This window comes from Acanthochromis polyacanthus, chromosome 16 (assembly GCF_021347895.1).
Source record: "Acanthochromis polyacanthus isolate Apoly-LR-REF ecotype Palm Island chromosome 16, KAUST_Apoly_ChrSc, whole genome shotgun sequence".
Classification (NCBI taxonomy): Eukaryota; Metazoa; Chordata; class Actinopteri; family Pomacentridae; genus Acanthochromis; species Acanthochromis polyacanthus.
The window spans coordinates 13438815-13453931 of record NC_067128.1 but is presented as its reverse complement, the minus strand read 5'-3'; the positions used below and the strand labels follow the sequence as shown (position 1 = coordinate 13453931).

At 37.6% G+C, this 15117-nt stretch overlaps 1 protein-coding gene across 3 annotated transcripts in view; it reads right to left on the bottom strand.

The window, feature by feature from the left end:
* Positions 1-1211: 1211 nt before the first annotated feature.
* The window catches only part of snx14 (sorting nexin 14), a 28297-nt gene continuing 14391 nt past the window's right edge, over positions 1212-15117 (bottom strand). For all 3 annotated transcript variants that reach the window (XM_051961010.1, XM_051961012.1, XM_051961011.1), the window contains 11 exons: positions 14547-14630; positions 14295-14395; positions 12944-13055; positions 12523-12563; positions 11358-11477; positions 9800-9923; positions 9258-9422; positions 6452-6547; positions 5702-5793; positions 1991-2047; positions 1212-1389 (listed from right to left, as the gene is read on the bottom strand). In XM_051961010.1, the coding sequence (XP_051816970.1) occupies positions 1360-1389; positions 1991-2047; positions 5702-5793; positions 6452-6547; positions 9258-9422; positions 9800-9923; positions 11358-11477; positions 12523-12563; positions 12944-13055; positions 14295-14395; positions 14547-14630 (1022 nt within the window). In that variant the 3' untranslated portion in view covers positions 1212-1359. The remainder of the gene's footprint in view (positions 1390-1990; positions 2048-5701; positions 5794-6451; positions 6548-9257; positions 9423-9799; positions 9924-11357; positions 11478-12522; positions 12564-12943; positions 13056-14294; positions 14396-14546; positions 14631-15117) is intronic.

Here is a 15117-nt window from a genome sequence, read left to right as displayed (position 1 = left end):
TGTCTCCGTGTGATCATTTTTCATCCTTATGCAGTAATTTTGTCTCATTTTCCATGTCTTTGTAGTTGCTTTTATCATTTTCTGGTCATTTTGTGGTATTTTGGATCTATTTAGGGTAATTTCGCAACTTTTTCCTATCACTTTATGGCCATTTATCATCACTTTCCGGCCCCTTTTGTATCTCTGTGGTCATTTTGTGCTGTTTTGTATCTAATTGTGGCCATTCTGCAGCTTTCTGAATATCTATCTATCCGTCCATCCATCCACTACCAGTGAAAAGCTTGGACACAAATGAATGAGAAAGAGTGTCCAAACTTTTGAACTGTAGTGTGTGTGTATGTCTTTGTTGTCTGTTCATTAATGCAGAGGCGTCCTTTTTTCACATGAACAAAGCTTCGTCTAGTAATGGAAACCACAAGATGTGGCACAAACTTCCAGTAAGTGGATTTAATGTTCTTTTTTTTTTTCTGAAAAGCTTTTTTCTTGTTGTCTGGTGTTTACTTGAAGTATAACAAAAATGGTGACACTTATCCGTCTTCACAAACATTGCTCTACGTTTGAAATCTGCATTGTTTACATCATGTCTAGCTAAATGGAAACTCACTAATGACATGTCTATGGCACCACTAGTAGTCAAAATCTCAAGAGAAGTTTCTTGTGATTACATGTATGTAACTGCTGATATCTGTGAAGCAGCGGAACGGTTCCTTTGGAGGTTTTTGACTTGTAGTGGTGCTGTGGAATGGTTATCCTATGACTGAGTCCATGCTTTATCAGGGGATAGTCTCGCTAATTTTGCCCCATTACTGCACTGATCTACAGGCTGTGATAACATACCAGCAAGAGTCTCACACCGCAACACATAAAAATACATAAAAGAGTTGTTTTGAAAGGACAGAAGCATTTCTCTTTTGTAGCACAAAATGAAGATTAAGCAACCTTTTCTGATTTCAAAACAGTTTGTCTTAAATTGGAAAGTCAGGAAGAAAAAAAAAGAATCCTCAACTTTTCCTGAAACCGACCCATGATGATTCCTGGTGTCTCTTAAATTACTTGATTCTAAAACATTGAAGCAAAAATCCAACAAACATCTAACATTAGATTTCAGACACATTTAATGACAAAATATTTCTCTATAAATTATATAGAATATCAAATTGTGTAAGCATTGTAATAGGTAATGACAGAAAACACGCCAGACAGCATCAAACTGTAGTGACATCAATAAATATATCTCTTTATTAGTGCATTAATAAACACTGGAATGCAGCGACTGTCCCAGAGCTTTTGGAAATAGTTTGAGAATATTGCACTTCTGTTGGTCATGATGTTGAAACAGTGTCTGGCTTATCTTCTGGTTCACACGATGATCGTCTCCCTCACTCCATGCTGGGGAGGAAATGACAAAAAACATCTGTGAGCTCATGTTTAAACAATCATCAGTTCAGTTTATCATATTAAAGAAAGTCTATCATGTTCAAATTATGTGTATTTATGAATTCTACAAGCTGATTCAGCTTCTATGTCTGACTTCATTTTAATAATAAGTAACTATATCTATATGCAACCTTTTATGAGTTTCTGTGTTTAATGGGATAAATTCTTGTTTTGTTTGAAAATAGGACAGATACTTAATTGGACTTAATGGTTTCTTTAAATACTTTATTGGTTCCTTGTCCCTTCAGAACCAGTTCCAACTTGACCGATGTAGAAATAAGCAAGACAGCGTACTGCGTTGTTTACCTGCAGCTTTGCTTTTGCGGTCTTATTTCAAGTATTTACTTCTGTCCAATATAACATTACCAGTGCAGATAGACAACAATCTCAAGATTCTTAGAGGGTATAAACACCTTCAGTTACTTAGAAAAATTGACACTGCCAGCAGGATGAGTGTAGTCTCCTGGATTTTTACAGCCTCCCACATAATTACTACACAAGATCAAGCATTATACATTTGTTATATTATATCTTTACATTGTCAGTTGTTTACCTTGCTGAGTTCAGGAAACAGCTCCTGTACAGCGATGTCCAGCAGGACGTACGTCATCTGAGGAGATAAAACATAACAGTCAGAGAAGAACCTGCCTCAGACACTGCAAGCTCTTTGACTAGTGCTTCTTCTTGCTCATTTTACTGCATGTTAATGTAAAAAAAAAAAAAAATTCACTGTAATGTATAATTGAACAAATTTCTTTGAATCTCACTTGACCTTTTGCGTTACTGCTTTTTCTCACAGATAGATTACATTCACTAAGTAGAAAAGCACTCAGACACCGCAGTACTCTGCCAAGAGTCTTCATTCCCCCATATGGCACTGTCAGAAATGCAGCATTTTTTTGTAGAAATGCAGCATGTGTTTATTGGGTACTGATGATCAGAAATCACAGCACCTTTGAATGTGCCCATTTAATATAGATGTACCCACAAATAAAATGACCTTGCGCTAAGCACAGGCGTGTCTCATGCATGTGTACGCTAAATATGTAGCAGGTGGAGCGAATTGATGGGACTCGGAAACACCCCCCACAATTTTATCAATTATTCCTAGTGTCATTTCTGACGCATATGTCCCGATAAGTCTGCAGCGGTGGATTTGCAGAAGGATCACAATCATGTGATCATAAGCAGGCAGCTGACGTAGTGTTCACTTGTTGTCACAGTTACAGAGACGCTGTGCCGCTATCTGGCAATGACACAGAGATCTTCAACAAATCCATGGATCCAGACTATAAGCCACATCACTGCCAAAATCTAATCAGGTGGTCCTTGTGTCATTTCTGATCTTCCCTGAAAATACCATCGAAATTCATTAGTTCGTTTTTGAGTAATGTTGTGAACAGACAGGCAGACAGACAAACCAATGCTGATCATCACATAACTCTGCCGCTTCCTTAGCAAATAAATACATCATATCCAGAAGTCATGCGTTGGCTGCCAATAGGACTAACTATGAAAATATACAACTTATGTAATTCAATTATATACTACATTTTAGACTTTATTGAAGTCAAGTTATTGCTTGGTATCATGTTTTCAGAAAATGCTAAACACTTAAGGACTTTTTTCTTTTGTTAAACAAGAACCACAATAAGAATTAAGAAAAGTCAGAGAATGTATGGGAACTTGCATATAACTAATTGTATAATACATCAAAAGATATGGTTTATTTTAGCACCGTCTAACTGAGTAATTCTGATCACTGTAGCCTGAGGTGCTACATAAAAATAGTTGTCAGTTTCAAAGAGAACAAAAATATGAAGCAAGACAAGAGCAACAGAAAGGACGTGCTTGTAACAAACACTGCATCAGCAAGGAGGAAACGGTCGGATATTTTGAGAATTAGTCAAGTTTTTTGTAACTGGACCTGGAAAAAAATGCATGCAAGGGCACATAGAAGCTGCAGAACAAGATGCTTCCATAAAAAAAAAACAAAAAAAAACAGTGCACATGTGGACTTTAACAGTTTTCTTTGTCATTTTTACCAAGTTTTACTTTTGTTGCCCTCTGCACTTGTGTATTAATGCCGTTCTTCACATAAAAACAGCTTTTCTCGGCTCTGGAAATGTTTTACAACTTTTACACCGTCATGGTTTAGGAATCGGTAATAGAAAAGTAATAATCAATCCAGTATGCAGGGCAGAGCAAGTCAGCAGCAGCACGTGCGGCAATACCTGGCTCTTATCCATGACTTCATGCCATTTTACTGATCCACTGTTGGCAGTCATGCACCAAGAAGCAGCACACACTAAGATAACTCATTTTTGATTCTGTCGTGATTCTGATGTTGAATGTGTTTACATTCAGTAGTTTTATTTATTTTTATTGCTGGCTGCAGAGTCCACATTTTCCTCTATTTCAAACAGCAAATCCAAGCATGAGGAGTTCCCTGGAAGCCATGCCGCAGCCTCACTCTTTATTGACATTGTATCAGTTACTGATTATGCTAAATGCTGTTTCACATTAAAACCGCAAATGGAGTTAAACCAGGTGATTTGAATTGTGAAGCAGAAAAGGTCAATCATCACATGTCTGATGAAGCTGAATCTGTGTGCAAAGGAGCTACATCAGAATGACAGGCCTGCCTGAACATGCAGGGTGCAACATAAAAGTACTGAGGAATACTGGCACTGAAAAGGTAAAGCGGTAAACTGTGCATGTCTCCTCATGACACCCAGACACCCTCTAAACTCGCCGACTGACAGATCATTTATTCAATATTGTAGATTGTAGTCATGGAATGACAGAGCTGCCTCCTTCTTCCTCCTCATTATACATTATGTCAAAGTTCAGTTCCTACAGATTGATGCAAGTCCATTTTTGCCGCAAGTCGGAACTCTGGAGAAAATGTAAACAAAGCCGTTACGTGCGTCACAATATTGATCAGTTATTCATGAAAGTCATGAATATCAGTGACTTTCATGCATGTATGAGTCATTTCACAAGAAGATAACAGAATATGTTCCACCGTTTTAGAACGTGATCTAATAATGCCGATGTTCAGTGTTTTGCCCTGTTCCAAGCATTTATTATATAGAATTTCACACCATGGTGTGTTGCCCTCAAGGCAGAATTATCGATGTACTTTTATTTTGAAAAAAGGGCTTTATTTTGAAGTTGTTGACAGTTGTCACTTCCTGTCCGCTATTGTAATGTTTAGCTTTACACATGTACATGCTTTCCTGGATGCACGGCTCTACTTTGTAAATGCCACAATGTGGTAAGTAGTTAACTTCATTTTTGGACTGACTGGTCAAGTTAAAAGGATTTATTTACATGTATTTATGTTTTATTCTGCTTTTGTTACAGCTTTCACTCTGTTGTTCATGTGTATCATGAGTCACAGTAAAGAAGTAAAGTTTGCTACAACTCATGATTCATTTTGCAAGCACGAGTTTAACTAGTTGGACAGCTGCAGCTTCTACGATGCAGTGATGAAAACACACAAGAAGATGGCTTCCCATATCTTTGAAGCACTGCCATCAGAAGAGTCTAACTTACACTTGGAAGCCATAATGAAGGCCAGAAAGTTAGCAAATGTAGCACAATCCAAGGTGGCTTACAGCCAGAGAATGTAAAGAAAGCCTTATATTGCCGCATGACAACGTATTCGTCTGCTCTGCTCGTCAAGTAGTTCCATGTAACCAGTTCAGACGTAACAACAAAATGTCGTAGGTTGAGGACGTCGTCAACCAAGGACCCCCTGTATTGTATTTAGGAATGTGTATATGTTGCCGTGTTTCTTTGTTTCTTATGATGTGTCATAAACATTTATCAATTAACTTCACTTTTTTAAATGTACAAACTTTCTCAGTTCTCTTTGCCATGATGGCCATTTGTCTAAACATTCCTAAATCCGTTTTTGGCAGCTATAATTCAGTGGTTTGTCACTCTTACTTTCTGACTTTCCTTCACTGACTCTCCTCATGCACCTAAGCCTAGTACCAGACATGCATGCATAGCCTCTCTGGTTTCATTGTGAATCAGTCACAGTTACCAGAATGCAACTGTGATACAGCTCTATGACAAACCAACTCTCTTACAACATATTTGTGTAGCTGTGCTGTGATCAGATACACCAGCTGCTCAGTAAATGTACACACCTCCTTAACCACAAATGTCACAAAATCCACGTGAATGAAAGCTTCAATTATTACTGCCTGCAGATCTGTTTTTGTTGTTTTGTTTTAGTTTTACTGTTTACCTGCTTGTTGAGGAGCGGCTGCTGCAAACCATCGAAGAGGAGCTGGATGCCTTCGTATTTTGCCTCCTCACCGATACATTTTCCTACGAAGTCTGAAATCAAACATTTTAAGTGTATTGAACATCTGCAGCTTGAAACAATTCATCTTTTGGCAGAGAATGTTACAGTCTTGAGGACAATAATAACAAGGCGATAAAAAATAATAATAATCAGAATAATAATGATAAATAAGTGTGGTCAGTAGGGATATTTGTAAGTACGCTGAACCCAAACCATACTACAAGAAATTATCAGGATATTTCTGCAGGTTCAGTTCGTGAATTTCACCCAGTGACTCTTAAAAAAAAAATTGTAATTTCATCAATACTGCATGTAACATGTAACATGTATAACACAAGCACAGTTTGAGGTGTACTGTTTATTAAAAGTTCATTTATATAACATGTTATAAAACGAGTGGTACAAAATTTTCTACACACAGCAAACAACCCAGAGTGAGATACAGAAAAACATAATATCTGAATATTAACAAAAAAGAAAAATTTCTCACAAGCAAAAAACTAAAAAATGCATGTAAAAGTAGGTGTAATTTAGAAGAAGATGGCAATTTGTTAAGTTTGAGCTCTTCAGGCGGATTGTTTGGGCAGAATTATTTCAGTTTAGGCGCCCTGACAGCAAACAAAACACAAGAGGATGATTACTGGATTACAATATGAATACCATGTCAGTGAAACCTGGATGCAAACTGACCTGGTAAATATTTCATCATCTCCTCAAACGTCTGCTTCGCTCTGACTTGTTTGTCCTCTGCTGTTCGCTCCTCGCTGTTCTCACAGAAAACGGCGTCTGCAGGAATAAACGACATCATAAAGAGAGCCGGATTAAACTTTCACAGGGCTCCAGGCTAACTTTTTTTTCCCTAGGAGTGCAGTGGCCCCTAACTTCAAATTTTAGAAGCGCAACCAGAAAATTCAGGGGCGCACACCAAAATCAACTTGCAAAGTAAATATTCACATTCCCTCTCATTTTCACTGTATTACTGATAAAAAATTGCACAATAAATGCAGAAACTATGTTTTAAATTCACATTTTATTGGGCAGCAGTTGACACAACATAAGAAAAGCACTTGGCGAGTGCAGTACTCCACCAAAGCTCAGTTGATGGATCATTTCCGACGGATGAAATCTTTAATAAAAATGACATTGTGCTGAGCACAGGCATGTGTTATGCGTGTCCACGTTATGTATTTATACCGACTCACGTGTAAAATACTCTTATAAAAGGTCTGTTGATCAGTTTATAAATTTTGGAAAGCCTTTGTTTCGCTAGTGTTAAAACAACCGTTCCCTCCAGGCTTTTATTTTGAAGGCGTATTAATGCTACAGGCTTTTATTTTGTGACCAGTTCAGTGCACAGGAAGTGATTCTCTAAAAAGAGGTTTCTTGACATGACAAAGACGCTGCCGAAAAGTCCGAAAATTAACATAAAGATGAAAGAAAACAGTTCCATGCTTTTCCTGTCCAGCAAAGGATGTGTCTAAACTTAGAAGCAGCTGGAATGGGGACAAGAAAGGAGGGAAGGACAGAAAGGTGAATTTGTGTTTAAAATAAGGCTGAACGTAAATAAAGGCTTTGTGAAACATCAGGAGCTTCACCATCATTCGTCCCCGGCTCTCACACACATTGCCCCGCCTTCTTCTTCTTTGGTGTTCGTCTTCTTCTTTTGGAGTTAATGTTGGTTGGTAAACCAGCTCATTTGCACATTACTGTCTACTGGGCTGAAGTGTGGAGCCGAAGTTTGTAAGCAACAAAAATATTCAATAGTAATTTAAAAAGTCGGCAAAATTACTGGTCGCACATGCGCGAGTAGATGAAAAATTTACTCGCACTCGCTCAAATTTTGGTCGCAAAATGCCACCATTTAGTCGCAGTCTGGAGCCCTGTTTCACATAACAAAGCTTTTTCACGCTCTCCTCATGTCTTTCATTCTTTTAGTCTCAGTACTTCAAAAACAACAAGAAAACTACCACATGCATGTTAAAATCCTAGACATGAGTGAAGATGGTCCTCACTTCTTCAGTGTGTTGAGTTTAAAGATAAAATGAGTTCTTCCATATCTGGGACCCCTTTCTGGACTATATTGGAGATGATGAGGCCCAGGCCCTGAGGTCTGGACTCTGTGATCTAGCGTGGACTGAGATTTCAAGAGACACCGCCTTATAGGCTTTAATATCTATATTAATTGCTCTGATGCTTATCTGATTCCCTATCACATAGAATCTAGCTGTACCATTCCTCTTTATTATTGTTATATGTTTTTTTTTTCCCTGATATGTTTTGTGTCGAGGGGAAGTTGTTCTAGGGCTGGTGAAAATGGGTGTAGTTATAATGTGTATTTGCATGCTAATGTTAAATGGAAAAACTAATAAATATATGTTCTAAAAAAAAAAAGATAAAATGAAAGCGTTTTTGCAGGATGTTGAAAATGTGCTTTTTAACTAGAGCGGTGGTGGAACAAACAAACACATGTAGGTGAAACTCTTCAAGTTTTGTTAGAGGACAGAAGTATTCACAAAATTCAATGCAGTAAAAAAAAGTGAGACCTAAAGGACATTTCATCACAAATTGAAGTGTTGTATTCAAAATTTCATTACAAATATATACACTGAAGTTAGTTTTATTGTGTATGATTCTGTGTTATCTTGGCCCTACTAAATTACATTAAAAGCAGTGTTGTGGTTGGTCAAAGCAAAGCTAATTCAACAGCTACAGTTGGATCTGTAAACTTCTGATACAGACTTCTATCCAACACATTTTGACTCAATAAGCGACACACTAAAACCACAGGTGAAGCCTTTTAAACTCTGCCACCTTCTTGTTCACAATTTAGTCAAATCCTCAAGTTGATAAGCTTTACAATGAAACATTTATCTCTTATTTTGAATTTTAAAAAAAGACTAAGAGCTTTGAACCATTTCGTTTGTCAGACTGTCAGTGAAAGCAGTTTGCAGTACAAAAGTATGTAAAACTTAAGGACAGATGTAAATTAACAAATACACATGCAAAGGTAAGAGACAACAGTTGTCTTACTACAAAGTAAGGCACTACTGTTGCTGCTGTATCGGAACCATAAAAAGGTTAACGCCATTTTTGTGCTTGAAATGTTTATTCTGAATTGGTCGACTGCAATTAAAAATGAAGAAGCAGAACTCAGTGGGTGTTAAAAGGGTTAAGTCAGACTATTTCCTGTAGGCGTCCGATAAAGAGGCGGAATCTCATGAACAATCTTTGACCTCCCAGTGACCATAAATTTTGGTGGAAAATCACGTAATTGCACCATCCAGGGTTTTGACTCCCAGTTGGAGCAACTTAATTTCCAAATACCACGTCCAGACATTATTTTAAAATAAAATGTATGTGACAGGGTACAGAGAACGGCTGAGCAGAGAGCCCTCTACACATTCGTTCTACCACAAAGTCCATGAATTACATCTGACGTGAGCTGCTGCCAGCAACATTTGTCATTTCAACAAGGTGGGAAACAGAAAAATCCTACCTCTGAGCTGGGTGATGAGGGAAACCATGCGGTGCTCCTGGAGAATCTGCTCCAGTTTTGACTGCATGTACTGGTCCATGTAGGCTTCAAATGTGCTCTTGAATAGGATCCTTCCAGCGGCCAAGATGTGATGCAGCCACTCTGGCATGCAGAACACCACCCGGCCTGTTAGTCAAAACACCAACAAAGACTGAAGAGTGAAAAAGGCACCAGAGAGACTGCAAACGATGCTTTAATATACAAGGCCCACAACCAAAAATACAACAAAAACACAGAGCTGACATGTGAATGGATCAGAATCTACAGTGCTTCTAGCTGTTTTTAGAGCAGCTTTACTTCAACTGTGCCAACTCTCATCTAACTATAATCTGCATTTAAAGCAATTACGTCTGTAACTCGGGTAATTTTTAAGGAATTTATGTGATTTTATCTCACCATCAGTGCTTCATTTACTGTGTTTACTTTCATACTAAGCTGAGAACATTTTACATTGTTCAAAGGTTCAAAGGTGTGTAAAGGCTGCTTCCTGTTACTAAACTTACCAACATACATCATGTAGTCATACATGCCGTCAACAGTGACCATTTCCATGAAGTAGTTGCTGTTTTGTTTAATCTCTGGACCCCCCGACAAGTTAGCGTTGTTCTTGAACAGACCGTTGAAGAGCTGCAGGTGAAAGACATGCCAAAAAATGAGGAATCACACAGTGCTGGAGAGGAATTATATGCACTGTTATCCCAAAGTTCAAGAGAAAGACCGAAGCTATACAGAGAATTTACTTGATCATTTCACATTTAGTGAAATGACGGGACTAAAACCAGCAATGTGTTCGCCTTTCACTGCTCCGTCTGTGACTTCAAATTTACTAATAAAGACAGTAGGGATGGGAATTTCGAGTAATTTCCGAACTGAGGGCGGGGGGGGGGGGGGGGGATTTCACTCAAACCACCAGAAAAATGTTGTGGTTTGAGTGAAATCCTTACATTGAAGTGACAAATCTGAGTGTGAACATTCACTGGTTAATCAAAGTCAAAAGTGAGTTAGTTGTGTTAGAAATGTTTAATTTTCTGTTTACTTTTTAAATATTGGTTATTTTTTTTATTTTTCCAAAATTACAGCCTGTTCCTCTGTTTTTTCTTTTGTCTTTGATTGTCAGTGACTTTAAAAAATGTTATTTGTTGGTGAAGTCTCCCTTGAAAACGTGATTTCAAACTTAATAGTCTTGCTGGTGGAATAAAGACTGAATAAATTGATTAAAAATACTACATGTTTTGTAATGAGTCCCACTAACTCTTTTGGGATGCACCTATTTAGGGGCAATGTTCAAAAACTTTAGATATGATAATTCTTAGGTCTTTCATCGGATGGATTCGCCCAAATAAAGACTCTCTACTGTCAGTTTCTCAACTGAATTTCAAGAAAGTTGACTGTTTTGCATATCTAACTACATCATGCATTTAATTTAAAATACACATCAATCTAACCTTCATCAGTGGTGATCCTCAACATCAAGTCTGACTCATCCTGGCTGCTGATTGGCAGCCAGAAATGAAACATTTTCTTTTTTGCTCCCATTTGAGGTTCAGGGAGAAATCACAAATTCAAACCTGCCATTTGTCACACAAACATGAGTGACACAGATTCTAATCTGAGTCACGCTGTTTCTGATTCGTGACAGTTACTGCGCTGACACATTGCACCACATGATTATAACGCATTCCATGCAAGTCGTGCACCACAAACAAGAATTTTTTGATCACTCCTCGTCTCAGTATATCTCATCCAGACATCCAGTGCTGCTTGTTGATGTAACAAGTGGATTATAAATACAGGAGTTAACATTCTGCTTTATCAGTCAATGTAGCTAATGCTTCCTCTCTAGAGGAAAAGGAAATTTCTTTCCTCTCAAACCTGATAAAATTCCCTCCAGACTGTCAGGAAGGCATCCTTCAATTAGATTTCTTTCCTTTTTTTGTGAAAAAATTCAGCAGTCAATTATGGAGCCAATGTGTCTGAGGAGTTTTGGGATGGTATAAAACATCCTGCTCTGGTTCAGCATAACAGAGATGTTAAGTTTGTGTTGAGCAAAACTCAGTTTACCTTCTTGTTGTTCTCTGCTGTAGGGCTGAGGATGGTCAGCTCGGGTCGGCTGGGTTTTGGTTTCGGCGACTCGCATGAGTTGAAGAAGGACTGGATGAAAGGCTCCAGGTTCTGTCCTCTCTGAAAAACACACATTGATAAGTTTCACTGTCTAATATCGTTTCTACTGTAAACCTCCCCTATTAGAAACAATACAGATTCTGTCAACTAGTGAAGTTTCAAGCAAAAAATGCAGAAATGACCAGTTATAAAATCATTTTAAAATCCCAGGAAATTTTTTAATCCCTTCTGCACACTCATTTTTTCCGACATGATTCTGGACTGTGGCTTCATGTCGGTCAACAGGAGCACTTTTTTTTTTTTTTTTAACTGTACAGCACCAAACAAAGGATTCTTTCAAATGTGAATCTGTCTTATTTCCCCACCCACACACACAGTGGCCAGGGTCAGCTACATAACACCTCTGGACCCTATAGGAATATTTATCATGAACTCGCTCGCATCCTCGCCCCTGCTCCTCCCTGCAGATCCTATGATACACGACACTACACATCATCCACAGAGATTATGTGGTGTGAAAACATCTCCTTTATTAAAGAACAAACAGGGCTATTTTTTCTGCAACCACTTTGAGATATATTACAGATATCTGTATACTTTTATCACATTTCAGCTGAACACTTTGTAGTTTTGTGTGCTGTGTGACAGTCTGGATGTGCCATTTCCTTTTTTCGTTGAAGCTATGACAGTGTTTTTGTATGGTGAGTGTGTTGTGTCTACACATTTAAATGCATCTAAAGTAACTCTTTCCATACTTCGTGGCATGTTTTATAGATAACATAGATAAATCATTTAAAGCCAGGGTGGGCAGGGTTGACAAAATGCATAAAACAGTCGTAAGCAGAAATTAGTAAAAAGTACAGATAGTTTGTACATTTTGGGAAAACACTGTTATTAACTTTCTTGCAGAGAGAACTGGAAGAAGATTGACGTCACTTTTGTGTCTGTACTATAAATGTGAAGCTGCAGTAGGCAGCCTATTAGCATAGCTTTGCACAAGACTGAAAATTGTAAAATATATTGTGGGTGTGAATGAAAATAAGGACCAAAAAAAGTAAATTATGACTCATCCTTAGAGCAACATTTCAGCTTAGCAGGAACTCACCTCTTTAATCAGCTTTCCTGGAACAGACTTGAAAATTTTCCCTGTAAAAAAAAAACATATTTAGTAAACAAAGTGACTGAAAAGCAAACAGAAAAAGTCAATGGTAGTGATTAGTAAAAGCAAAATAGGTGACATTTAGAAAACACAGAAGGAGTAGCAGGTCTGATTAAGATTAAAAAGACACAAAATGTACTAAATGTTAAAAAAAAAAAACACAACAGAACAACCATGACTACAAGTACAGAGAACTAAACATTTGGAAGAAGTCTGCAAATATTTTCAAAGTGCTTTTTTGCACAGCATCAATCCCCACTTGCAGCAGGAGAGCAACTCAGAGGCCAACATGACACTGTATCTCATATGTTAATGAATAATGCCTGACAGAAGGAGGTGGTGGTGTACAGTGTAAATATGTACATACCCAGGTTGACATCAGGCAGCATCCTGTCCAGAAACTGAGACTCCATGCTGTGAGGAGACAGGAAGTCTGCCAGCAGCTGACTGTTACTGAGCTCTGGATGCTGCAGTAGTCTCTGCACACAAACAACAATACATGTAGAGTTCAAGTAGCACCAGTGGGGTTTTTCTCCAGAACATATTTAAATGACTAAATATTCAGAGGGGTAACTTCTATCAGGCCAAACAGAGATGCAAGTATTCATTAAAACTATTGTTTGTCTTAGACATTTTAGTGATTTCGGCTGCTTCAATGCGAGGATTTGCTGCCTTCCATATGTGACAACAAATGAAATAGCAAGTGGCATTTTAAGGACTAAAAACATGACTTAAACCAATAGTGACAATACTCAGCAAAATTAATCGAATCAAATGTTTTTTTCAAATTTAACCTTCATTTAATAAGAAAAGGACAAAAGTCAAAGCTTTAAAGAGTGTCTTTGAGGGAGGAAGAATAGTGAATACTGATCAAATAACACAAAAATACCTTCTTCAAGAATACAAATCTTAATGTCAGAGTTAAACAGACTGCAGTGTAATACAATATCACTGTAGTTCTGTGATGAGGTTTAAACATTAAAACAGTCACACCTGGTACCAATCTGAAGAATAAAGAGTACATGATTACTCACCGTTACATTTAAAATGCTTGTGTTTGTAATTTGAGAGGAAAATCTTCATATTTAAAAAAAGGTATTTCTCCATTTGACTACTTTAACACCTTGACAATACTGCTCTGTAATACTGCCCTCTAATGCCAGTACAGAGGTGCATATAAATTCCCTACAATGATTCTATAGCAGCTGCCTAAGTTTGATTTTGATAAAGGATTATTCTAGTGTACTTAAACCTGCTGTAGTTCCCATTGATGCGTCTACTGTGGCTCTAAATGTTACGCTAACTTTGCACTTTCCTCCTTTGTTGCAAAGATAAAAAAAACATATATGAAAAAGCCTGCAGAGATGTCAGAGATCAAGTCCAACAGCAAGTATTCCTGAAAGGACATCTCTTAAACTGTGAGCAAAATGTCCATTTCAAGAAGTTAATTTCTGCATTTCCTTTCAGTCAGACCGAAAACAAAATGATTCAGCTGCAGGGAGGTTCAGCTTTTTGCCCAGATATAAGCTGATAAGTGCGACTACGCGCTTTCCTGAATCTCCACAACGGGAGTAAAGAGTTAGCATAACACTTAAAGACGCAATAATACACCATGGTTGAATTAAACTGGATTCATCCTTTAGCACTAACAAACAAACATTTTAAACGCTCCTCTCACACAACTTTACAAAAAGCAAAACTAAATTCTGGCTGAGTACCTGTAAATATTCCTCAAATTCTTCCCTTTTTGATGCAAGGAACTCGAAATTCTTTGGTCCGATAATTCTTTTGGATGGAAGCTGTGCATCTGCAAATGTGCCTAAAAATTATGATGAAAACACACATGAAGCGCATGGAGAATACAAACAGAAACAACACACACTGGAAATCTGGGTTATTCTGTGTGCAAGTGCAAGCTAATATTGTCTTTAGAAGATGCAGATTGTTATTTTATTAAGACCCAATATTACCGTGAAATTCAGTGAGTTTTGATTCTAGTACATAGAACTCCAAGTATCTTCTGTAGACTGACCACTTCTCAGTTTCATGACCAACTGCAAGAAGAACAACAACAAATTACAGCCTGTCAAACTGATACAAACACATGGCCTGGACTTGATACTGAAATTGATTACAAAGTCCAGTTTGCATGTGAGAGAATTACATTCGTCTCCATATAAAAATAGATATAAATTTGAAAAAAAAAAAAAAGCCTAGTTATTGCACTGTCTGCTGCTCACATGAAGTCCTTGGATCAGATGCTGGTATTAAGGTCGTAGACTATGGAAATATCAGAAAAAACAACCTGACAGATGCTCATGCATTTAAAACATTAAAATGCACTGAATGTCCATTTGGTTTACAGATGACACATTAGTATGAGAGACTACATATTGTTTCCGCCAATAACAGTTTGTAAAGGTACTAAATATGTTTAATATTTTTGTTATTTGAAATTAGGAAAACAAATGAAATTTTCCCAATTAAGAATTAGATTACTGTGATTTCTGATAAAGAAGAAAGGAGTACCTGTTTGAACAA